Source organism: Emys orbicularis, chromosome 2 (genome assembly GCF_028017835.1).
Source record: "Emys orbicularis isolate rEmyOrb1 chromosome 2, rEmyOrb1.hap1, whole genome shotgun sequence".
NCBI lineage: Eukaryota > Metazoa > Chordata > Testudines > Emydidae > Emys > Emys orbicularis.
The window spans coordinates 163,720,907-163,746,742 of record NC_088684.1 but is presented as its reverse complement, the minus strand read 5'-3'; the positions used below and the strand labels follow the sequence as shown (position 1 = coordinate 163,746,742).

The 25,836-nt window shown below is 44.2% G+C and overlaps 1 protein-coding gene across 1 annotated transcript in view; it reads right to left on the bottom strand.

The window, feature by feature from the left end:
* SEMA5A (semaphorin 5A) overlaps positions 1-23,752 on the bottom strand; it is a 505,753-nt gene extending 482,001 nt beyond the window's left edge. The window contains exon 1 of the mRNA XM_065399065.1: positions 23,620-23,752. Within this exon, the coding sequence (XP_065255137.1) occupies positions 23,620-23,752 (133 nt within the window). The remainder of the gene's footprint in view (positions 1-23,619) is intronic.
* Positions 23,753-25,836: the final 2,084 nt, after the last annotated feature.

The window sequence follows — 25,836 nt, the reverse complement described above, 5'->3', positions numbered from 1 at the left end:
ACAAGCCTGTCTACCCTCCCCCATGACCCAGACAAGTAGTCACCACAAAATCACACAAGCAGGACACCACTAAGAAACACTTAAAAATAGTAGAGGAGAGGGAGGGAGGAGAGGGAGAATAAAACAAGATGTGTGCTTCTTGAAGATTTCTCCCATTATTCACTTATGATCCCCTTTGACTGCCATCTCTTTTTCTACTTGTGGGTCATACATGACCATAATTTCTCTTCCACCAGATCCACTGTACACACCTGTTCTCGACAATCTACAATGAAGTACTGAAGACAAGTATACTAGCCCTCAACAGGTACCATTACCAACTAGCCCAACACAAGCCTAAGCCCATTGCTATGGGGGTGCAGTTAGGGGTGCCACTTACCCACTCACTATTCAGATTCTTCCCAAGCTGAGCTGTTAGCAGGGAGCTTTCAAAATCCCAGTATTTCTGTTCTCCTGGCATTTGTTAAGCTGCTTCCCTCTCATGAAGCAGACAGAAGCAGGCCCCTGCTGGTTACCTCCTTCTCCTGCTCTCTGTATACACATGGAGGAAGCACTACAGACTGGGGCACAGAGGGCACTCTTGGTTGGATAAATATCACAGGAAGAATCCTCCTTGGGAGATTTGGAGGATAGCAAGAAGGGTTTCATAGGAACAGGGGAAGTGGCTGCAGCTGTATGGGGACAAGAGGTAATTTCAAGGGTAGAGAGGGTCTGAAGGGTGTGTGAAGGGGCAGAAAGGGCAATGAAGGAGCTATTGCTGGCTTGAGGGGCATGGGATACAGTGGTGCAGAAAGTGCAGCAGTAGTGGATGGTGCTGGACATAGAGTTCTTGGGTTTTCTAGAAAAATGTTGTGGTCCAAGAGTACAATAGTGAGAGGTTCCTGTAGGCAACAAGGGATGAGAGCACATGTTAGAGAGTGTAAGAAGAGGATGGAGAAAGATGTTCAATAATATGACATTCATATGAGACCTTGGATAAGGGATGCAGAAAGACAGAGACTAGAGGAATGATCCTTAACCTTGGGGGAATAGAATCAAGGGAAAGAGACACCAAGATGGGAAGGGGAGACTCCAGAGAAAGAGAGGAATTTCCATACTACATCAGCTCTGTGGTCCTTCTATTCCAGTATCCTGTCTGTGACAGTGGCCAGCACCAGAAATGTCAGAGGAAGGTGTAGGAACCCTGCAGTAGACAGATATGGTATATTCTGCTCCCAACATCAGGTTTCATCCTGATCTCCAATTCATAGATTCATAGATTCCAAGGCCAGAAGGGCACATTGTGACCATCTAATCCGTCCTCCTCTATAACACAGGCCATAGAACATCCCCAAAATAATTCATAGAGCATAGCTTGTAGAAAAACATCCAATCTTGCTTTAATAATTGTTAGTGATGGACCATATTCTTTGGTAAACTGTTCCAATGGTTAATTGCCCTCACTGGCAAAAATGTATGCCTTATTTCCAGTCTGAATTTGTCTAGCTTCAACTTCCAGCCATTGAATAGTGTTATACCTTTCTCTGCTAGATTGAAAAGCCAATTATTAAATATTTGTTCCCCATGTAGATACTTACAGACTGTAATCAATTCAACCCTTAAACTTCACATGCCCCCCCCCACCCCAGATTTCTGCCAGGGTTCACACCAGAATGTAGCCAGCACCAGCCTTTCGACTCTGTGCGGGAGGGAAGGGACTGGAGCTGCTTCCAGCCACAGGGTAGGGCAGAGGGAAAGGATGACCTGGCCCATGTCTTTGCAGAGCTCATCTCCCCTCTCACTCCCACTCCACTGTGACTGGAAGCAGCTTGTCCCTTCCTGCTCACACAGTGTCGAAAGGCAGCTAACACCTCCAGGCTTCTGCTGGCCACCGACATAACCCAGCCACCTCCGGCTACAGCACGGGCAGGAAGGGGTTAAGCAGGGGTGGGCAAACTATGGCCCACGGACCGGATCTGGCCTGCGAGACATTTTAAGCCGGCCCTCAAGCTCCCGCTGGGGAGCAGGCTTTGGGGCTTGCCCCGCTCCAGCGGTCCAGCTGGGGAGGAGGGTTGGGGACCGCTCCACGTGGCTCCTGGAAGCAGCAGCATGGCCCCCCCTCTGGCTCCTACGAGCTCCTATGGCCCCGCTCCAGTGGCCCCCTCAGGCACTTCTGCGGACAGGGCAACACGCAGAGCCGCCTGGCCGTGCCTCCGCATAGGAGCCAGAGAAGGGACATGTTGCTGCTTCCGGAAGCCGCTTGAGGTAAGCACCACTTGGAGCCTGCACCCCTGAGCATCTCCCCACGCCCCAACCCCCTGCACCAGCCCTGATCCCCATCCTGCCCTCCAAACCCCTCGATCCGAGCATGGAGCACCCTCCTGCACCCCAACCCCTCATCCCCAGCCCCAACCCAGAGCCTGCACCCCAACCCCAATTTTGTGAGCATTCATGGCCCACCACACAATTTCTATTTCCAGATGTGGCCTTCGGGCCAAAAAGTTTGTCCACCCCTGGGCTAATCCCTAAGGCTGCATTGTGCACCAGGGCCCAGGGAACCTGACTGCAGGAGCTTCAACGAATCTGGCCAGAGAGGTGGCTCAGAAGGGGAGGAGCAGACGGAGCAGCCCACACTCCCTGGGGGCAGGACCTGGGGTGTGAGGGAGAGGAGAAAATGGGGACTAAGAGTCTGACTGGGAGGACTGCTGTGGAGCCTGCAGGGTCGGAATCCGAACAGGCTGGAAAGCAGCGAGCAGCCAGTGCCGGCCGGAAACGGGATGGGGGGGCAAGGCCCTGCTGGCTGAGAGCCAGCACACTGCAGGGACTGTGCTGACAGACCAGCAGGGGGAGTGGCCAGCTCCACATGCTGCAGCTTTGCCCCACCACGAGCTTTGCACACCCAACCCCATTGTTGGCCACTGGACCCCCCCACTCACCGCTGGTTTGCGAGCGGCTGCTAAGCAGGGATCCGGCCAGCAGCAGGACCCACCAGTACAGAAAATATGGTGACAGAAAATATGGGACAATTTGCCCGTTTTTAAGAAAAAGTCGGGACTCCTGCAGGAGGGCTTAAATACGGGACTGTTCCTTTAAAAACGGGACGTCTGGTCACCCTAATTAAACATCTCTATTTATATTGAATCTGTAATATAAACAGCACTGAATTAAATATATCCAAACCCAGAACTCTTGAAAATATCATTGTAAAGTCCGAATATGGAGAATGGATACACACACAACTGAGTCATGCTGTAACATAGAGGACAAAGCCTGCTGCTGGGAAATGTTTTGGAGAAACAACTTGAGCTGGAGTATACCCAAGATTACAGCACAATTTTCCTTTTTACAGGGTTTTTCATACTCAAGAAAACTTTTAAACATCAGGCATTTTCTAGTATTGTTGGTTTGTCTTGTGAATGTACTATAATTACAGAGATGTTGGATTGAAAGCCCTCAGAGTGAAGACAGGAAGCCCTTTATTTGTCCACAGAACATATGCAGCAAGGGTATGAAAGTTTATTTGCACTGTTGTAAACTCCAATCTGAACTGACCATCATTAGGGACAAGAGGTTAGTTTATGCCCAGTCAATACACAGTCACTCCTGAAAATGACAAATAGTCACACCACATAATAAACTTCCGGAATATAGGAAGCCCTCCAAATACAGATTAGCAATATCAGCTGATAGTCAGCATTCTGCACCCATCCACGCCTGATATTGCATGTAAGAGTAGCTATGGGAGTCAGAAGACCATGTGCAAGAGCAAAACAGCTGGAGAAGCACTGATCATGCTTTTCTACTTCTGCCCAGTTTATCAGTTGTTTCCCGTGTTGTTAGGGTGATCAGACAGCAAGTGTGAAAAATCGGGACAAGGGGTGGGGGGCAATAGACGCCTATATAAGACAAAGCCCCAAATATCGGGACTGTCCCTATAAAATCGGGACATCTGGTCACCTTATGTATTGTTGCCATGTTGGCCCCAGGATATGAGAGACACAATATGGGTGAGGTAATATCTTTTATTAGACAAACTTCTTTTGGTGGAAGAGACAACCTTTCGAGGTACATAAAGCTCTTAAGCTTGTCTCTTTCACCATCTGAAGTTGGTCCAATAAAAGATATTACTGCACCACTTTGTCTCTCTCAGTTTATCAGTGACATTCATACTTATTACTTAGCCACTTTCTGCACACAAAAAGAAATGAAAATCTTGATGGTGGTCCCTTAACTCTGGGAGGGGTGAGGAAGTCAAGACACCATAGCTGATGACAAAGCTGAGTGACCCTGACTGTCCCTCAGTTCCTTCACCATTAAAGAATCCTATAGCAGCAAGACTCCAAATTAGCGAGGAAGGAAGGCAAGTCATGGAATCTGTGTGAATAACACATCTCGAAGAACCACAGCTACTGTAAGGTATGTAACTGTTCTTTCTTCTCTTAGTGATTGTCCACAAAGATGCCACTCTTAGGGATTAAAAAGCAGTTCCCAATTGCTTGGAGATAGGAGGAGTCCTGCTTGAATAGTGATTGCAGGATAGCACTACTAAAATTAGCACCCAATCTGGAAACATATACTGAGGAATAGTGAGTGGTAAGTGTATGAACTGAGCTCCATGTTGCTGCTCTACATGTCTTTGACAAGGGAAATTTTGCAACAAAAATAAGGAATGCAGGCTGGGAACTTGCTGCTTAATTTAATTGCATCACAACAGAGTTGGGGGGAACTCTGACTGACTAAAACAGGAAGTAAATGCAGGGTGGAGCATGGCTCCATCCCATATGACTTAAAAAGACAATAGATAGGTGAACAAGGGATTATCTTCATTGAAGGGACATGAATCTGAGTTCTGTGATGAACAAACAAATATCTGAAACAATAGCAGAAAGACTGTAGAAAAGGCTAGCCAAGGAAAATAGCTTTTGATATGAAAATGCTCTTTGCTCATATTTGCTCTGATGTGGCAGTCCTTTTTACTAAATAAATTTAAATTTTCCTTTTACCCACACAGGAAATGGATGGTATATCTTTAAGGCAGAAAATGCAGCAAAGATTAGCTTTAGAGGGAAAAATGTAAGCCCAATGCCTTGTTGAGATGTTGTCCCTGTAGACGATGAAGAGTCAAACCTATATGCACCAAAGTGGGGCTCATGGCCAGATAACTTGAACTCCTTGAAAATGGCACTCACGTTCTCTTCAGCGTTCTACAACTTCTTTAAAATCACTGATTATGCCTTTAACAATGAGGTGAAAATTAAAGGAAAGGATAATTATCAGTTGGGTGCTGTGCTAGCCACAAGATGGCTATGCATGCAAAGCATCTGCTGAATGCTGAGCATGTCGTGAAAAAAGAGCAGTGCACTTTGGCAATGAAAAAGCAGAGCAGCAGAGCACCTAAGCATTCCCTCCAGTCTTTAACAAAGTGCAGCTTCTAAAAGATGACATAGGAAGTCCTGAGCTGCTTGTGAGATTAATCTTAGCAACTGCTATTTTGTTTCTTTAAAAACACTAGTTTGGGGTCTGTCGCCATTGGCAACCTTTCATTAAAAATAACCATTTTTATTTTAAAACGTAAAAAATTATCAATTTTGAAATTCTAGTTGCCTGATCCATTTGACAGTGAATGCACGTGTAATATAACAGTGGCCTTCTCCTCCCTTTGCTGCTTTTGTTTTTGTAAACCCTTAAGGGACCGAAATTGCCAAAAATCCTATTCTCAGAAAAACTTTCATCTAAACAGGGCATCAGGATGGAATCAGAAATGGAAGGGATAATGTGATATGCTTGTGCATCCTGGTATCACAAACACATGGGTGCCCACGACATGTTTGTTGATCTTCAGTTACATCAGGGGATGGGATGGGATTTTGAGATTGTTGCAGCCCTCCCTTTGGAGGGCTAAGGGTTTTATGGGGGAGAAGGGTGTTGTGTGTAGGTCCTTTTTGTTTGTTTGTTTTTAAACTATCAAGTGGGCGTGTTGTTTTTCAGGGAAGTCAACATTTGGGCCTGTCAATCTTGACTTTGTTTCTTTGCGCGAGTGCACTGTAAAGGGACTAGATGAGTCAAGGGGCAGGTAATAAGATACCATCCTTTAATCATCAAAGTTTTTTGTTTAAATTAATCTAAGTCTGATAAATAAGTAACTGGGAGCTGCTTCCACCTAATGGGTGCTCCATGTCCTATATGAAGGGAACTGGTGGTCTGAGTCCACATAACAAAAACCACAATTGTGGTGAAGAATGAATTTCCTTCTCACTCAAAGAGATGGTCCCTCTAGGTGAGGGATGAGAAATACTGGCAGGACAGGGTGAAGAAGCCTACATGCTTTCTGTCTGCTGTTTGGGTAAACCAAGGGTTTGGTATCTAATCCTTCCAATCAACACTTTTCACAAATGCTGAATTTTCTTTATTTTTTAAAGAAGTCCAAAAGGCATTCTTAGATCTTGCCGTTGAAGTTAAGAAAAGGTATTTAAAGTAAATTTTTGTTAAAGACTGGAGGGAATGCTTAGGTGCTCTGCTGCTCTGCTTTTTCATTGCCAATTTTTGCACATATCTATATCCAGGGGTGGTAGGTTTGTAGAAATTTTGGTTGTGCAAGGAACCCGCCCCCCCAAAACTCCACCCCCAAACTCCACCCCCCACCTGCCTAAGGTTCTGGGAGGGAGTTTGGGGGGGGGAGGTCTGGGGTGCAGGCCCTGGGCTGCGGCAGGGGATTGGGGTGCAGGAGGGGAGAGAGGTTGGGCTCTGGGAGGGAGTTTGGGTGGGGGAGGGGGTCTGGGGTGCAGGCTCTGTGATGAAGTTTGGTTGCTGAGTGCAGGCTCTGGGCTGGGGCAGCGGGTGGGGGTGCAGGAGGGGGTGAGGGGTGCAGGCTCTGGGACGGAGTTTGGGTGTACACTCTGGGCTGGGGCAAGGGGTGGAGGTGCAGGAAGGGGTGAAGGGTGCAGGCTCTGGGAGGGAGTTTGGGGGCAGGTGAGCGTGTGTGGGAAGGGGGTGGGGGTGCAGGCTCTGGGCTGGGGCAAGGGGTGGGGGTGCAGGAGGGGGTGAGCGGTGCGGGCTCTGGGGTGGGGCAGGACTGGGGATGAGTTTGGGGTGCAGGCAGGCTGCCCCGGGGCTAGGGCCAGAGAGGAGGATTCTCCTGAGCCCTCTCCCCGCCGGCAGCAGGGAGCTCTGGGGGAGGGGCCCCTCCTCTTCCCCCCCGGCAGCACACTCACCCCACACCACTGTCACTGCCCGTGATCCTAGGGCCCCTCTCAAGTCCAAGAAGCCCCCTTGCCTCCCCTGTGGTGGGTACTGGGGGGGGGGCTGCCATCACATGTGCACCTCCTCCCCTGCTGCTGCCCCTCACTGTAGCCTCACTGGGGGTGGGGGTGCCCCTTGTCCGGTGTGGGGGCAGGAGCGGTGACTGCGGGGGGGGGGGGGAGGGCGGAAAAAGGAAGGGTCCGAGGCAGAAGGGTAGGGGCAGGACAGGATGGATTGGGGGCACTAGGTCCCTGCAGTGGCAGTTCATGCTGGGAGCCAGAAGAGCGGAGTCAGTGTGGAGCTGCAGGGGAGGCGCACGGGGGCAGCACGTGGGGGTCGGGGGACACTCGGGGGAGGTGCGGGGGGGCGGCAGGCGGGGCCAGGGCAGAGACCTGGCCCCAAACATTGGTGGAGCTGCACCCCTGGGCCCTGAATATTGCTGGAGCCCGATCACCACGGGCCCACACAACTCGCCGCCACTGTCTATATCTATATCAATAGATATATAGCCTAATAGGTCTCTCTATAGCTGTGTGAATAACTGATTTTTTGATTCAATGAATAAACCTAAAAAGTAAAAAAATAAAAAAATAAAAAAAATCAGGTCAAAATCAGGTCAAACTGTTTCTTTCATTCTATCTGAAATGAATTCCTCAAGGAATCAATTCTGAAGCACTTAGAGGAGAGGAAAGTGATCAGGAACAGTCAGCATGGATTCACCAAGGGCAAGACATGCCTGACTAACCTAATAGCCTTCTATGATGAGATAACTGGCTCTGTGGATGAGGGGAAAGCAGTGGACATGTTATTCCTTGACTTTAGCAAAGCTTTTGATACGGTCTCCCACAGTATTCTTGCCAGCAAGTTAAAGAAGTATGGGCTGGATGAATGGACTATAAGGTGGATAGAAAGCTGGCTAGATCGTCAGGCTCAACGGGTAGTGATCAATGGCTCCATGTCTAGTTGGCAGCCGGTATCAAGCGGAGTGCCCCAAGGGTCGGTCCTGGGGCCGGTTTTGTTCAACATCTTCATTAATGATCTGGAGAATGGCGTGGACTGCACCATCAGCAAGTTTGCAGATGACACTAAACTGGGAGGAGTTGTAGATACGCTGGAGGGTAGGAAAAGGATACAGAGGGACCTAGACAAATTAGATGATTGGGCCAAAAGAAATCTGATTGGGTTCAACAAGGACAAGTGCAGAGTCCTGCACTTAGGACGGAAGAATCCCATGCACTGCTACAGACTAGGGACCGAATGGCTAGGCAGCAGTTCTGCAGAAAAGGACCGAGGGGTTACAGTGGACAAGAAGCTGGATATGAGTCGACAGTGTGCCCTTGTTGCCAAGAAGGCTAATGGCATTTTGGGCTGTATAAGTAGGGGCATTGCCAGCATATCGAGGGACGTGATCATTCCCCTCTATTCGACATTGGTGAGGCCTCATCTGGAGTACTGTTTCCAGCACTACAAGAAGGATGTGGAAAAATTGGAGAGAGTCCAGCAGAGGGCAACAAAAATGGTTAGGGGGCTGGAGCACAAGACTTATGAGGAGAGGCTGAGGGAACTGGGCTTATTTAGTCTGCAGAAGAGAAGAATGAGGGGACATTTGATAGCTGCTTTCAACTACCTGAAAGGGGGTTCCAAAGAGGATGGATCTAGACTGTTCTCAGTGGTACCAGATGACAGAACAAGGAGTAATGGTCTCAAGTTGCAGTGGGGGAGGTTTAGGTTGGATATTAGGAAAAACTTTTTCACTAGGAGGGTGGTGAAGCACTGGAGGAGGTTACCTAGGGAGGTGGTGGAATCTCCTCCCTTAGAAGTTTTTAAGGTCAGGCTTGACAAAGCCCTGGCTGGGATGATTTAGTTGGGGATTGATCCTGCTTTGTGCAGGGGGTTGGACTAGATGACCTCCTGAGGTCCCTTCCAACCCTGATATTCTATGATTCTATGATTCTATGAAATGATTCATTTTTGAGTTTTTTAACCTTTTCTTTTTAATAAAACTGAAGTAAAATTTGAAGTAAAAAGTCATTTCAAATAAAAAATGAAATGTTAATTTTGAAAATGTCATAATTAAATATTTTAATTTTTCTGATTTTTTCAGTTTTTAGTTGAAACAATTCAGTTAATTTGACACGAATTCCTGACTCAAATCTGCATTTTTGGGTGTAAAAATTAACTCAGATGAAAAATTTCACCGAGTTCTAGTTAAATAGTGATTTGCAACAAGAAGAGAGGAAGGGAGATAGAGAGAGAGAGAGAAACCCAAAGGGTGTAGTTTATGCAACGTTCATGTGTTCTCATTCAGCCCACAAAAGTCATTTCCTCCATGGTGCACTCTAAACGTGTGCTGTCTATATATATATAACCTCACAATAAAACTAGAGGAGTGATTGTACTGACTCCGTTCTCCCTAGACAAACACCAAATTAGGGAATTCTACAGTGGTTAGATAATGAGGTCAAGAAAAGACATTTTTGGGTTTCTAAACCAAATCTAAAATGTACATTCTATTTTTCTTTTCTGGAAAACCTCAAAGCAGCAATGAAGGCTTTGCTTTTGTTTCTTCTGTGGGTTAGGTTTTCATCTTATTTTTGAGCATTTGTTTATTTACCATAAGATATGACCTTTTTTCAAGACTGTGTATTTTAAAACATTGCTAACCATGTTTTCTATAATTATATCAGCTGTCTCTCTCACTGAGGCAGCTCTCAATTTCTCTCTAAAAATCTGGTATCGACTCCACGGGACCTTGAGATAAAACAGTGACAATGAAATTCCCGCCCCCCAATAATGGAGATCTGTGCAAGGCTCCATACACCATTTAAACCCCAGTTAAGACCAACATTAAGGGTGCAAAATTGCTTCACATCTATCAAATAAAGCCTGAGAAATTAGGCTTCATGCAGGTGAAATGCAGGGGAGATGAAATGGTTTAATTGCAGAGTCTAAAGGCATAGTCTACATGTAAAAGTTTTACTAGTGTAGCTATACCAGCAAACCCACCTAATGTAGATGCACCTTATACCAGGAAAAATATCCTTTGCCAGTATAACTTTACCAGTTCAGGAAGTGAAATAAACTAGACTATGAAAAGAATTTTTATGCTGGTATGATTGCATCTACACTAGGGCTTTTGACAGCAAAAAAATCACACTCCTTAACCAAGATTGCTACATTGGCAAAAGTTTCTAGTGCAGACCTGGCCTAAGCTTCTGTTGATGACTGACACGAACTGTTTCAAGCAGTCAGGGCTCATAGAAGGAGTAATGTGCTGTTTTGATATGCTAAGGTATGTTAGATCAGAAAGCAGCTAATGAGATTTAAATGTTGTGAGACCAAAATCTGACTAATCCAGACCATTTGATCTGAAGTACTTAAAACTAAAATACAGTTAGGGTTACCATACGTCCGGTTTTTCCTGGACATGTCCGGCTTTTCGGCAATCAACCCCCCGTCCGGGGGGAATTGCCAAAAAGCGGAACATGTCCGGGGAAAATACCGGCCGGGCACTTCCTCTCCCGCGGCTGCTCTGCTCCTCCCCTGACTCAGACTTCGGCTCTGTTTAAGAGCCAAGCTGCCCGAGCCAGCGCTACCGGCTTCGGGCAGCCCCCGTGCCTCCGGACCCCAGCCGCCGGCCGGGCACTTCTCCTCCCCAGCTCCAGCTGCTCTGCTCCTCCCCTGACTCAGACGTCGGCTCTGCTTAAGAGCCAAGCTGCCCGAGCCAGCGCTACGGGCTTCGGGCAGCCCCCGTGCCTCCGGACCCTGCGCCACTGGAGCAGAGCAGCTGGAGCCCGGGAAGGGAAGTGCCCGGCCGGCGGCTGGGGTCCGGAGGCACGGGGGCTGCCCGAAGCCCGTAGCGCTGGCTCGGGCAGCTTGGCTCTTAAACAGAGCCAAAGTCTGAGTCAGGGGAGGAGCAGAGCAGCTGGAGCCGGGGAGGGGAAGTGCCCGGCCGGGGGCACAGGGACCGGAGGCATGGGGGCAGCCCGAAGCCCGAGCGCTACCGGCTTCACAGGTTTGCCGGGCAGCCTCCAGACCCTGCGCCCCCGGCTGGGCGCTTCCCCTCCCGGGCTCCAGCTGCGCTGGGGAAGCGCCGGCCGGGGGCGCAGGGTCTGGGGGCTGCCCGGCAAACCGTGAAGCCGGTAGCGCTTGGGCAGCCCTTTTCGCGTGGCTGGGAGGGAGGAGGGGGAGTTAGGGCGGGGACTTTGGGGGAATGGGCGGAGTTGGGGCGGGGCCGGGGGTGGGAAAGGGGCGGGGCCAGGGCCCCGTGGAGTGTCCTCTTTTTTTATTTTTTAAATATGGTAACCCTAATACAGTGAACATATTGTCCAAAAGACATGTAGAACACAGACTTCCACCCTGAGGAGACTAACTGCTTTGAAATGCCAGAAGCTTCAGACAGGAGTTAGCCTTCTTAAGCTTTATGCCTTGTTCCTGAATATGAACAGTTCAACTCTGATTTCTTATATTTATGTAATGTCTCTTGTCTCCGGGCTTCTCTGTTAGTATATAAATTCCATTTCTGCCCATCGTCTGCTCCTCACAGTTCCTGATCACAGGACCTTAGAGTTCCACACCTTTTCATAATGAGTTATATTAACAAAAAAACACTTGGTATCAGGATGCAATATTAAGTAGATTTGTTTTTCCAATAAATCAAGTTAGTCTGAGGGAGCCCTAGAACACTTTATAAAAATTGGTATTAGCATTTCTATACCTATTTCTCTGCAACAATTCTATTTGCACATACAAGCAAAACAGAATAAAGCAAAATTAAATAAAAAGTAATGCTATACATTTTGTTCTCTTTACTGAAAAGTTGTTTTCACAGCTCTTTGATGTCCTGGCTCTTTAAGTTAAATTATATTTATTCATACTAGGGCTGTCAAGCGATTAAAAAACATTAATCTTGATTGTGCTGATAAACAATAACAGAATACCATTTATTTAAATATTTTTGAGTGTTTTCTACATTTTCAAATATATTGATTTCAATTACAACACAGAATACAAACTGTAGAGTGCTCACTTTATATTTATTCTGATTATAAATATTTGCACTGTAAAAAACAAAAGAAATAGTATTTTTCAATTCACCTAATACAAATACTGTAGTGCAAACTTTATCATGAAAGTTGAACTTACAAATGTAGAATTATGTACAAAAAATAACTACATTCAAAAAATAAAACAATGTAAAACTTTAAAGCCTACACGTCCACTCAGTCCTACTTCAGCCAATCACTCAGACAAACAAGTTTGGCTACAATCTGCAGGAGATAATGCTGCTCACTTCTTGTTTACAATGTTACCTGAAAGTGAGAACAGGAATTCGCCTGTCACTGTTGTAGCCGGCATCACAAGATATTTACATGCCAGATGTGCTAAAGATCCATATGTCCCTTTATGCTTCAACCACCATTCCAGAGGACATGTGTCCATGCTGATGATGGATTCTGCTCAATAACGATCCAAAACAGAGTGGACCGACGCATGTTCATTTTCATCATCTGAGTCAGATGCCACCAGCGGAAGGTTGATTTTTTTTCTTGGTGATTCGGGTTCTGTAGTTTCCACATCTGAGTGTTGCTCGTTTAAGACTTCTGAAAGCATGCTCCACACCTCGTCCCTCTCAGATTTTGGACAGCAGTTCAGATTCTTAAGCTTTTGGTCAAGTGCTGCAGCTATTTTTAGAAATATCACATTGGTACGTTCTTTGCATTTTGTCAAATCTGCTGTGAAAGTGTTCTTAAAATGAACATGTGTGGGGTCATCATCTGAGAATGCTATAACATGAAATATATGGCAGAATGCAGGTAAAACACAGAGCAGGAGACATACAATTCTCCCCCATCATCAGCATGGAAGCATGTCCTCTGGAATGGTGGCCAAAGCATGAAGGGGCATACAAATGTTTAGCATATGTGGCATGTAAATACCTTGCAACGCCAGCTACAGATGTCCCGTGCAAATGCCTGTTCTCATTTTCAAGTGACATTATAAATAAGAAGCAGGCAGCAGTATCTCCCATAAATGTACACAAACGTGTTTGTCTTAGCAATTGGCTGAACTAGAAGTAGGACTGAGTGGATCTTTGGTGACGTTACACCCCATATTCTTTATAGAAATATGCTTATGATACAAATATGGCATAACTAAGATGTATTTGATGCAAGATGGGTCTTGTGAGATATCATTGGAAAGGCTATGATTTACTGAATGTGATTATCCAATTTGTATGCATGTATCATTAATGTATCTGAAGTTATAAATATTGACTATGTAACAATTACAACTGTGTGTGTACTTGGGGAACACCTACCAGACAGTATGCAATCAGCCTGGATGAGCCATTAGGAAAGACAATGGGTCTTTGAAGATGCTGATCTCCCATCTTCCTGGAGTTCCTTCCTCTGGATGTTACAAATAAACCTTGTCTCATGGTTGCTTTGACACTGCAAGGTCATGTGATCATGTCACCTGGTACAGGACACCATCCTGAGCTGGTACTTTTCCACTGAAGGGGGGTGGAGATCAAACAGGGAAACAAAAGATTCCTGCCATATGTAAATCGTATTTAAGGCTGGAGAGTGAGTTAGTCAAGGTGACCAGTTCTTCACTGAATCCCTGCCCAGGATGACTGCTGTAAACACCTAAGACTAATATGGGGAGAAAGGACTGGGACCCAGGCTAAGACAGAGGTCTAGCCTGTGAAGAGAAATACCTAGAACTCTAAGCTGCAGAAACTCTGCAACCTGCCTAAAAAAACATTTAGGGTGAGAAATTACTATTTGTAACCAGTTTCTTTAGTGAATTAAGCTTAGGTTGCATGTTTGTTTATTTTGCTCAGTAATCTGCTTTGTTCTGTTTGCTATCCCTTATAATCACTTAAATCATCCTTTGTAGTTAATGAATTTGTTTTGTTTTCTAAAACCCAGTTTCTGCAATTCAAAACTGTGGGGGCAAAGAGCTGGGCATATCTTCCTCCACATTGAGAGAGGGGGCGCTTTTCATGAGGTTACGCTATATAGATCTCTATACAGCGCAAGATAAAATAATTTTGGGTTTACACTCCAGAGGGTGTGTGCATAGGAGTGCTGGGCAATGCCCCAGCTGAGTCCTCCCACACAAAGCTGATCGCAGACTCTGTGTGATTCTACAGTTGGGTGTGTCCCTACTTGGGTGTGTGCTGGAAAGTGCCTGTCACAGCAGCACAGAGTAAGGGGAGCCCAGACTGGTGGGACAGGCGGGCTAAATGGCACCCCAAAAGCGGGGTCCAACCCCTCACAATATGCTCTAAAGTTTTACATTGTTTTGGTTTTGAGTGCAGTTATGTAACAAAACAAAACTACATTTGGAAATTACACCTTCATGATAAAGAGATTGCACTACAGTACTTTTAGGTGAATTGAAAAATACTATTTCTTTTGTTTATCATTTTTACGGTGCAAATATTTGTAAGCAAAAATAATAATATAAAGTGAGCACTGTACACTTTGCATTCTGTGTTGTAATAGAAATCAATATATATGAACATGTAGAAAAACATCCAAAATATTTAATACATTTCAAGTGGTATTCTATTGTTTAATAGTCCGATTAATCGCGATTAATTTTTTAAATTGCGATTAATTTTTTTAATCGCATGAGTTAACTGTGATTAATTGACCGCCCTAATTTGTACACATACACACATATATACACTATACACATGCACACAGGCCAAGATTTATCACATGCTTTTCCATTTTGTCACCTGAGTATCATCTCCACATATGTATGGCCTCATTCTCCTATCATACTGAATTTACACTCACTTAACTCCAGTGACCTCAGTTACTCTTGATTTACACCAGTATATGTAATCAATCCATGGCAAACATGTGTAATATATAGCTCAAAGACTTTTTTAAATTGCTGCCTAAAATTAAGCTGTTAAATACATATTTGGGCACCTGAATTAGTAGTCTGGTTTTCAGCTTGCTGAGACCCCAACAGCTCCCACTGACTTCAAACAATTGGTAGGGGAGATTTCCAGCTTCTCCGTGGGACACACTAAACTCACTGATGGCTCTGGAAGGGCCTAACATAAAGCATTTTAAAGTTGTGGCATTTTCATGAGTAGTATAGGCTCTTTTAGGTTATTTGTATAGTTCCCAGGGAGATGGAATAGTAGGCAGAGTGCAGATAAGGCAGAAAAAGTGCATGATAGGTTAATTAATCACATGGTTCAGCAATTTATCTCATGGCTATCAGCACTGCGTATGTAAGAAATAGATACAGAAAGATGTATTTTAAAATCACACAGATAATCCTTTGAATATATTTTTATGTCTTCCCAGCATCTCATGGAATCTCTCTCCTTTCTCTTTAACTGCCAGATGAGAAAGTGAGTGAGGATTCTCCACTGAATGTGGAAGTGGGGGCACTTTTGTAGTTGGCACTTAGATGATATGCCACAATCCTCCAGTTAGAAATATTAAGATGAAAGAATAATCAGTGAAAAAATTATGTGCCTTTCTGTGAGCTGCTCAACAGGATCATCATCTAAAATATCCTGCAAGCTGAAAGCAATAGAGTTTCACATGGGCAATGGAAAGGAAAGTTTGAGCTCTGCAAAGAACCAATATGTCACTATGATAACTCTAGGGTACTTTTTAATTTTTTTTAATTTTAATTTTATTTTTTTTTGCACCTGTTCAGCCTTACACTACAGCAGATTCTCACTCAAATAATTTTATTTAATAGCAGTTTGTAGTTCATTGTCTCATAATGTCTGGTGTTGGTTCAACAACCTGAGGCTTTCCATTTGGTTCTCTTGATTTTCCTGAAGAAAACTTTGTCAAAACCAGTACATCTCCACGAAACACTGCAACTTCAGCGAAACGGCATATTTCAATGAAATTTCATTTTGTCAAAAATGTTTCAACTAGCTCTAGTCATAATCACTAAACACCATCTCTTTGGAACCCTGAGAGAACCCTAGCAAATGCACACTAGGGAAGCAGAGCTTCACAATCTGTAGTATATGGCTGCTAGACAACTCCTGGGGTTCCCTTAGGAATTATGGGGCTCTGTTTGCAAGCTGCTCATTGGAGTCGGTATGTGCATTGGGAGGGAAGCATTTTCTGCCGCCAAATAACTTGATATGTATGGAGTGGAAAATGGCTCTTACTCTTACCTCGTAACCTGATGAAGCTCCTGCTGGGGACTCTGGTTTTGTGAAAACTAGAGGAAGCTGAATTGAGAGAAGTGAGCAGGCCACTGGAGTGGGAGATGCCTTTGAAGATGTAGGGTAGGAATAAGCCATTGTGTTTCCAGTGCAGGCATCAAAAGATAAGCCAAAAGAGATGGGTTTTTTTCAAGACTGGTTGGAAGGGGGCAGAGTTGCATGGAAGCCTTGGGATTACCTAAGGAGGTTGTGGAGTCTCTGTCATTGGAGATTAAAGAACAGTTTAACACCTGTCAGGGATGGTCTAGATAATACTTAGTCTTGCCTTGGTGCAGGGGACTGGACTAGATGACCTGTCGATGTCCCTTCTAGTCCTACACTTCTATGATTCTATGATTATGTGGATTTTACAACCTGAACCTCCAAGCATATAACCTTTGTGTATGGATCCTGCAGGATGAGGTTCTTTGTAGCGTTTGCCCAGCCCTAGACCTCAGTTCTGCACTCTGTTTCTTCCTGCACAATTGCTGGTTTTATTAATTTCTATAGAAAGGCACCGTCCTGCTCTGAGTACAGTAGCTTCTGGGGATGTTATCACAATCTGTAGACCTGGTCAAATAAACTCATTACTCCTTTGGTAAGGCAAAAGCGAGCAAACAAATCTTGTTCAGTTTATAAATGACTAAAAGAGTTTTAAAAGTTTTAAAAAAAGATTTCTGTAAACTTAGGGCAGGCTTTTGCATGCTTTAAAGTGGCTTCCACATGATTCTGAGTGCCTTCAGCCCTGGCTGGTATTCATCACCTCTCAGGATCACACCCTGACAGTAAATTTGATAATAGTGTAAGATGTTTTTTTTACAAAATTAGAAATTAACCTATAGTTCAAAGAAAGGCTATTTGGCTGCAAGGCCTGATTTCAGAGTTCTTTATTCCTCCTGAAGCACTGATAACATCCCCAGAAGCTACTGTACTCAGAGCAACTCTTAATTATTATGATAATTTTTCACTTTCAGTTATCAGATTTTAGCAAGTGAATATGAAAATGATTCTTAATTATTTTGTATTAAAATGTATGGAACTTTAAAATTTTATATATATATATTATAAACACACACACCCCCAAACCCTCACACTTAAATAGCATTAAGGTTGCAAAGTCAAGTGCTCAACAGTAAGGAAATGTAAGAATTAAGGTTTCCTGTTCAACCTTAATCCAGTCCCTTTGTGCATCTGCATTATGATCCGATCTGTAATTACATGATCACACTATTTTTTCTACAGGACCCCTGCCTCATTCAGTACACAGTGAAGAACATAAGAACATAAGCATGGCCCTACTGGGTCAGACCAAAGGTCTATCTAGCCCAGTATCCTACCGACAGTGGCCAGGTGCCCCAGAAAGAATGAACAGAACAGGTTATCATCAAGTGATCCATCCCCTGTCGCTCATTCCCAGTTTCTGGCAAACAGAGACTAGGGACACCATTCCTGCCCATCCTGGCTAATAGCCATTGATGGACCTATCCTCCACTGATGGATCTATCCTCCTTGATGGACACTGTTGTCTGTAGGACCTCTGTTTTATTTGTTGAAGACGTTGGAAGGTGTGTAGTAAATGATGCAGGGAATTGAAGTAAGCTAAAAGTCTTGTGGTTAAGGCATTTCACAGCTACAGTTAAGGTCAATGGGAGCTGCGCTTTGAACAAGTAATTGTTACAAAATGCTAAATTCTCTGAAAAATCAGCCTTGGCATCTGAAATTGGGTACCCAACATTAGTGTACATTGTTGACATTTTCTACCCCCTCACCTCACAGGGGTACTGTGAACATAAATTAATGTCTGTCCCTCTCCCTGTCTGCTTCTCTCCACCCCCGCATCCCCCTGGCTTCTGTCCCTCTCCATTTCCTCCCCTCCCTTCTCCTATTGACCCCACAGGCCCCAGCTATTGACTTTGTCCCCATCTGTATCTTTCCACCCCTGGTTCCTCTACACTCCTCCCCACCCTCTGACTTCTCCAACTCTGTCTCCCCCTTCTCCTAATTCCTCATTCCTCTGCATTTCAGTCAGGATGCTGCCTCCTTATCCTTCATGATCTCTGGGCTCCAGCAGGTGGAGCACTTGAAAGCCAGTCTCTCTGCTCTCTGTTTCTATGCCTGGTGCTACAGCAGCCCCTGGCAGCCAGGAGAAGCAATTTCAAGGCAAGTCCTGCTCAGCCCCTGCACTCCTAGAATGGATCATGCTACGTGCTGATGGAATTTTAAGAGAATTTAGCTTTCAAACTCCAACAAGTTTCTACTGAGCATGTGGAAACCGAGATGGAAAAGTTCATCCTGAATGGCTAAAGTTTGGCAAAGTTATAAGCAACTGAAAACAAAGTAATATAATGGCAGTATTGCTAACCTAACCTTCAAAAATCATGAGCCAGACCCCAAAAATAATGAGATTGCTATGCCTTTTGATTTTTGAACTCCCTCCCTCCATCCCCAATTTGTGTATAGCAATTTAACAGTGTTAACAATTCTCCCAAATTTAAACAGTAACGTGATTTTGGCCGCCTTTGGGAGCTGTGGGTAGAGGACCCAAATGAGTTTAAATTATAAAGATGTATATAAAATGCTGCCTGATAGAAGCTTAGGGCTTATCCTCAAGCACAAAATATCTAAATAATTAATTCTGTTCCTACCCCCAGAACTGTCTCTCCCCCAGCCCAGCAATGAATTATGAACCCCCCCAACTCCCAATTTTAACCTGCCAGTCCCACATCTGTCCCTTGTCTCTCATAAAATCACAGAAATGTAAGACTGGAAGGGACCTCAAGAGATATAGTCCAGTCCCCTGCTCTGAGGCAGGATTAAGTATTATCTAGACCAGTGTTTCTCAACCTTTTTGATACTAGGGACCTGCTTGCTGCCTTCCTAACCTGTATCCGGGAGATATCAGGCACCTGCACCAGTCCATGAATTGGCTGTTGAGAAACACTGATCAAGACCATCTATGACAGCTGTTTGTCTAATCTGTTCTTAAAAACTTCCAGTAATGGAGATTCCACAACTTTTCTAGGTAATTTGTTCCAGTGCTTTATTAAACTTACAGTTACGGAACTTTTCCTAATATCTAACCTAAAGCTTCCTTGCTGCAATTTAAGCCCATTGTTTCTTGTCCTGTCCTCAGTAGATAAGGAGAACAATTTATCACCTTCCTCTTTGTAAGAACTTTTTACATACTTGAAGACTGTTATCATGTTCCTTTCTTCTTCTCCCCTCCCCTCTCCCCAGACTAAACAAACCCACTTTTTTCAATCTTTCCTTGTAGGTCATATTTTTTAGATCTTTAATAATTTTTGTTGCTCTCCTCTGGACAGTCTTCAGTCTGTCCACATTTTTCCCAAAGTGTGGTGCCCAGAACTGGACACAGTACTCTAGCTGAGGCCTTATCAGTGCAGAGTAGAGTAGAAGAATTACTTCTCGTGTCTTGTTTACAACACTCCTGTTAATACATCCTAGAATGATGTTTGCTTGTTTTGCAACAGTATTACATTGTGGAGTCATATTTCTTTTGTGATCCACTATCACCACCAGATCCTCTTCTGCAGTTCTCGTTTCTAGGAAGTCATTTCCCACTTTGTATTTATGGGACTGATTATTACTTCCTACATGTAGTAATTTGCATTTGGCCACATTGAATTCCATCCTATTTATTTCAGATCATTTCTCAAGTTTGTCAAGATCATTTTGGATTCGAACCCTGTCCCAAAAAATACTCCACAACTCCCAACTTAGTATCAACTGCAAACATTATAAGCCATTATCCAAACCATTTATGAAGATATTGAATGGAACCAGACCCAGGACAGATCCCTAAAGGGACCCCACTCAATATGCCCTTCCGGCTTCACTGTGAACCATTGATAACAACTATCTGAGAATGGTTTTCCAACCAGTTATGGACCCACCTCACAATAGGTTCATCTAGGCTATATTTCCCTAATTTGCTAATGAGAAGGTCATGTGAGACAGTATCAAAAGCTTTACTAAAGTTGAGACATATCACATTTACTGCTTCTCCCCTATCCACAAAGCTTGTTACCCCGTAAAAGAAGCATATAGGTTGGTTTGACATGATTTGTTCATGACAAATCCATCTTGTCTGTTAGGTATCACCTTTTTATCTTCTAGGTGCTCACATATTGATTGTGTGATTATTTGCTCCATTAACTTTCCGGGTAACAAAGTTAGGCTGACTGGCCTATAATTCCCTGGGTTGTCTTGATTCCCCTTTTTATGGATAGGTACCATATTTGCCCTTTTCCACTCCTCTGGGATCTCTCCCGTCCTCCATGAGTTCTCAGAGATAATCACTAGTGGATCAGAGATCTCACCAGCCAGTTCCTTAAGTATTCTAGGGGTGTATTTCATCAGGCCCTGCTGACTTGAAGACATTTAACTTGTCTAAATAATTCTTAACTTGTTCTTTCCCCCACTTTAGCCTCAGATCCTACCCAATTTACACTGATGTTTACTATGTCAGTTTTCCAATTACTGCTATCCTTTTTGGTGAAAACTGAAACAAAAAAAGGCATTTAACCCTTCAGCCATCTGCATTTTCTGTTACTGTCTTTCCCTCCTCATTGAGTAATGAGCCTACCCTGTCCTCGGTATTCCTCTTGCTTCCAATGTATTTGCAAAATGTTTTCTTGTTACCCTTTATGTCCCTAGCTAGTTTAAGTACATTTTGTGCTTTGGCTTTTCTAACTTTTTCCCTACATGTTTGTGGGTTTTTTCATATTCATCTTTCATAATTTGACCTAGTTCCTACTTTTTGCATGACTTTTTTTGAGTTTGAAGTCACAGAAGATCTCCTTGTTAAGCCAAGATGGTATCATACCATACTTTCCTATGCACTGGGATAGTTTGCTTTTGTGCCCTAAATGATGTCTCTTTAAAAAACTGCCAACTCTCCTGAACTCTTTTTTCCCTTAGACTTGTGCAGTGCACTTCTGTTCTTCGTGCCACTCCCAGTATTCTTCACACCCAGCCCACCTGACCTGGGGGACAGTTGCAGGAAAGTCCTTTTCTCCTTCTTCCGAGGCTTGCCGTGGTGTCGCAGGAATGGAGCTGGGCCTGGAAGCAAGGGTGGGAGAAGCAGAGAGCAGACTGACCCATTATTCACAGGAGGAGAGGGGGGACAAAAGAGTGGAGCCCCCTGAGCTGTTCAGTGCTTTCTGCTACCTCATGCCCCCTTTCCTCCTGTCAGAATGGGGTCAGCTGCTCCTTCGCCTTCTCTCCTATCCAAAAACTCCTTTCACTTCTAAGAGGAGAGCAGAGAGATCTGCTTGCCTCCTGCAGCAGCCCTGATTGGCTCTTCTTGCCCAAGAGGCAGAGAAATGGAGAAAACAGTCAATCAGATGGAGTTTGCCCCCTGGCAGGGCTGGAAATCACGTGAAAGCTGGTCCTTCTGGAGATGATGCAAGACTGGGACTAAAATCATGTCACAAACTATGAGTTTACAAGAGTTGGCAACTATATAATGGGAAGGCTCAGGTAACCTTATCTACAAGCGGTGCTACAAGCTCCACTTGTAATAAAACTAGATTCTGATACTCACGCATACTGAGTAGTACTTTACTCCTTGTATAGTCCCATTGAATAAGGTACAATTTGATGTTAAAATTAATTTCTTTGAATCACAGTTCACCTTCAAATACTGGATTTCAGAATCATTTCCTCTATATCTTACCGGAATAAATACATTACATCAGATGTTAACAATAATTTATAATAATTATTTATGAAAATTCATCATTTGATTCATTATACTTAGCAACTGTACTAATAAAGCCTGTCAAAAGCCACTTTCTGTTCAACACACAAAGATTAATTGCTCCAAATTTTCCAAAAGCAATTTCTATAACAAATTTTGTTTTTCCAAAACAGGGTCATTGGTCCCAATTTATAAAGATTGTATGGTATTATTAGCATAATTACTTTAGACAACAAATATTTAAAATTAAATTCAGATGGTGATGAAACTCAATAAGCTAATTGTAAAACTTGTCCACAAGGGCTGCCATTTTTTTCCTGGTGCAGTCATTTTGTTAAGAATTACAATAAAAGCTGAGTTAAGTCATAAGCCTAATGAGCAGGAGGTTTTAATAGCAATCACCCCATGAATCCAGAAAGTAAGTAATCAAGTAAACAATTTTGCAAACAATGCAGGGGCTCAACCCAGTGGATCATGTTGAGCGCTGACAACTCCGCTAGCTTGGATCCTGTCGTGGCAAATACTACTTCTATACTGAAAAAGCAATGCAACCAGCATCCTCCCTACTGCAGGGTGAAAGGGAGAATAAGACCTGATTAACATATATTCTGATTTATCCATATGTCACTCTCAGCACTGTAATGATTGCAGTGGTAACCAAAAGGACAGAAAGTGCAGTATTTACAGAAGGCGTGCTCATCCATTTTGTGTTTTAATTACAAATGAAAATGAGAGATCTAATGCTGTTAGCACCTTCAATTACACATTCAGAGGAGAACTGTGAGCAAAGTTTGTACACTTGTTTGTATTAGCCTGTCTGAGATGTATTTCATCTCGTTTCTGCTCCCTGCCTCTGTCTATTTAATTCAGAATTAGAGCTGTCCTATAAGATCTCCCAGACAGCATGGCAGATTTTAAGAACAGCAGAGGTATTCTAGAGGCCTGACACTGACTGATGAGAATGCAGCAGTGTTCATCCTGCAGCTGAGGATGGTCAGATATATGTTCTGCTGGTTTAATAGTTTGTGGCATCACTCAGTGCCCATGCTGAGTAGCAGTGGAAAGCTTTTTATTTTATTATATTTTTTAACCGTGTGAGTCAGTTCAGAGTTCATGAAAGAGAGAGACTAACTGCACTGAAAAGAGTATAGTATAGTGAGGTCAAACACTGGGCAAGTTTCAACACAGAGCTCCGCCAATGCACTTTAATCCTTCTCGACCTTTAATATTGCTATCGTTCCAGACCTGGGACTCTTCTGAGCTGAAATTGCCAGTTGTACAATCAATCAAACTGTCTGTTGATTTCTGGACAAATATTGATAGGCAACCAGGCAGAGGGCAATACATTCATTTTCACTTGGTGCCAATGTGTGATATAAACAAAAACTTCCAGAAGTAAAAGGCTTGTGTGGTATTTTTTCCCTTTTTTGGAAAATTTGTTTGGAAGAGGAGGGGAAATGCTCCTTACCTTTATACATTATAACAGGGTGCTCAGCTCGCTGGCACTGGGAATCTTCTGTAGCTGCTGACACTAAGATTCCTATGACTCCCAAACCTGCAACCAGCAATGCAACCAGACCGTTTCCCTTCATGGTGGTCATGTCGTCCTCTGCACTAGTCACTTTTCCTTTAACTGGCAACTCTCCTTGTGTTCATGTGTGGAAAGAACCTGAAGAATGCAAAGAAAAGAATTCAATGACACCGAGGACGGCTAATAGAAAACGAAACAATCGGTTAGGTTTGCAATGGGAAATAATCCTTTGTTTTCCTTACCTGTGGAGTTTGACTTCTCAAAAATGAATGACAACTTTTTGTAATTTTACATCAGAAAATTGTCAATTACATTTCCATGAACTTGGGAATTAATGAAAAAGACATGTTTTTATCTACCATTTGCATGCAGAAAAATTTTGTTTTCTTGTATTTTAAATTTATATTTTTCCCACTTTGTGACATGTGTGGGAGGAGAGGTTTACACATATAACATTTTCTTTTAGAAGCAAAACAGCAGTATTTTCTTAAGTTAGAATATCCTATATTTATTAAATCAGCTTTAGAAACTATAACCCAAGCAGTCTTTTAAAACAACTCATGTAACCTAGTCAAATTACTTATGTGCTCTGGGCTAAACCATTCCATGCCAAGGCTATTTCCACATAAGATACTGGAAATCAAGTTTGCACTCACACAAGGCTCAATTCTGCACCACTCAAGTCAATAGGAATCTTGCCTGCAACTTCAATGGAACCAGACCCACAGTTTCCATCTGATTGTTTCCATGTGACAGTCAGATTTACTATCCTGCAGAACCCAAAGAAGTGTCACCCCCCCCCCCCAAAAAAAAACACATTATTTTCCAGACATCTGCAGAGATCTCAAGGGCTGTACCAAAGTACCTCTGTGTTACCTCCTACCCACTGAATTCCATGGCATCCAGCTCCTAAAGAAATCATGCTCCCATGAGTTTAGCACACTGGCCATTGACCTCCAAAGCTCTCTGAAAGTGGGTTTTGGATGTGCTCAGTGAAGGGAGACCTAGTATAAGTTAATGCTGATGAGGTCAGTAGTTACACAAGGTATCCCCATAGTGCTGCGGGGAGGGATGAGATGCTACATTGTAGCCACTTTTTCCTCCACCACTACCCTATCCCAGCAACCTCCCAGCCCCCAAACCTTCTGGTGACTGACACAGAGCTGCTACGGCCTCACCCTCACTTAGATCCGCTGCTGCTTGGTCCACTCTTCTCACTAAAGCAAAGAGGAGCATTTGCCCCTGTAGTGAGGCGGTGTGGCTCCTCGCCGCCCCGGAGAGGGACGAGCCCATCTGGAGGCCGGAGTGGGCGGAGCTAGGGAGCTCTGAGCCCGCCCCTCAGAGGGTCAGGCGGCGACCCGGAAGTATAAAGGCTCGGCCTCAGAGCTCACTGGAGGGCCAGCCACCGGGGAGGCCATAAGAACATAAGAACGGCTGTACCGGGTCAGACCAAAGATCCATCTAGCCCAGTATCCTGTCTACCGACAGTGGCCAATGCCAGGTGCCCCAGAGGGAGTGAATCTAACAGGTAATGATCAAGTGATCTCTCTCCTGCCATCCATCTCCACCCTCTGACAAACAGAGTCTAGGGACACCATTCCTTACCCATCGTGGCTAATAGCCATTAATGGACTTAACCTCCATGAATTTATCCAGTTCTCTTTTAAATGCTGTTATAGTCCTAGCCTTCACAACCTCCTCAGGAAAGGAGTTCCACAAGCTGACTGTGCGCTGTGTGAAGAAGAACTTCCTTTTATTTGTTTTAAACCTGCTGCCCATTAATTTCATTTGGTGACCCCTAGTTCTTGTATTATGGGAATAAGTAAATAACTTTTCCTTATCTACTTTCTCCACATCACTCATAATTTTATATACCTCTATCACATCCCCCCTTAGTCTCCTCTTTTCCAAGCTGAAAAGTCCTAGCCTCTTTAATCTCTCCTCATATGGGACCCTTTCCAAACCCCTAATCATTTTAGTTGCTCTTCTCTGAACCTTTTCTAGTGTCAGTATAGGCCAGATGCCTCCAGCCTAGCCCGCGACTGGGAAACCCCTGCGGCCCAATGTGTAGGCCAGGACTGGCCTGACTTGCCCTGCGCTCGCTACCCAGAGGAGTTGCCAGGCCTGCTGCTCGCCCACTACCCCAAGGAACCC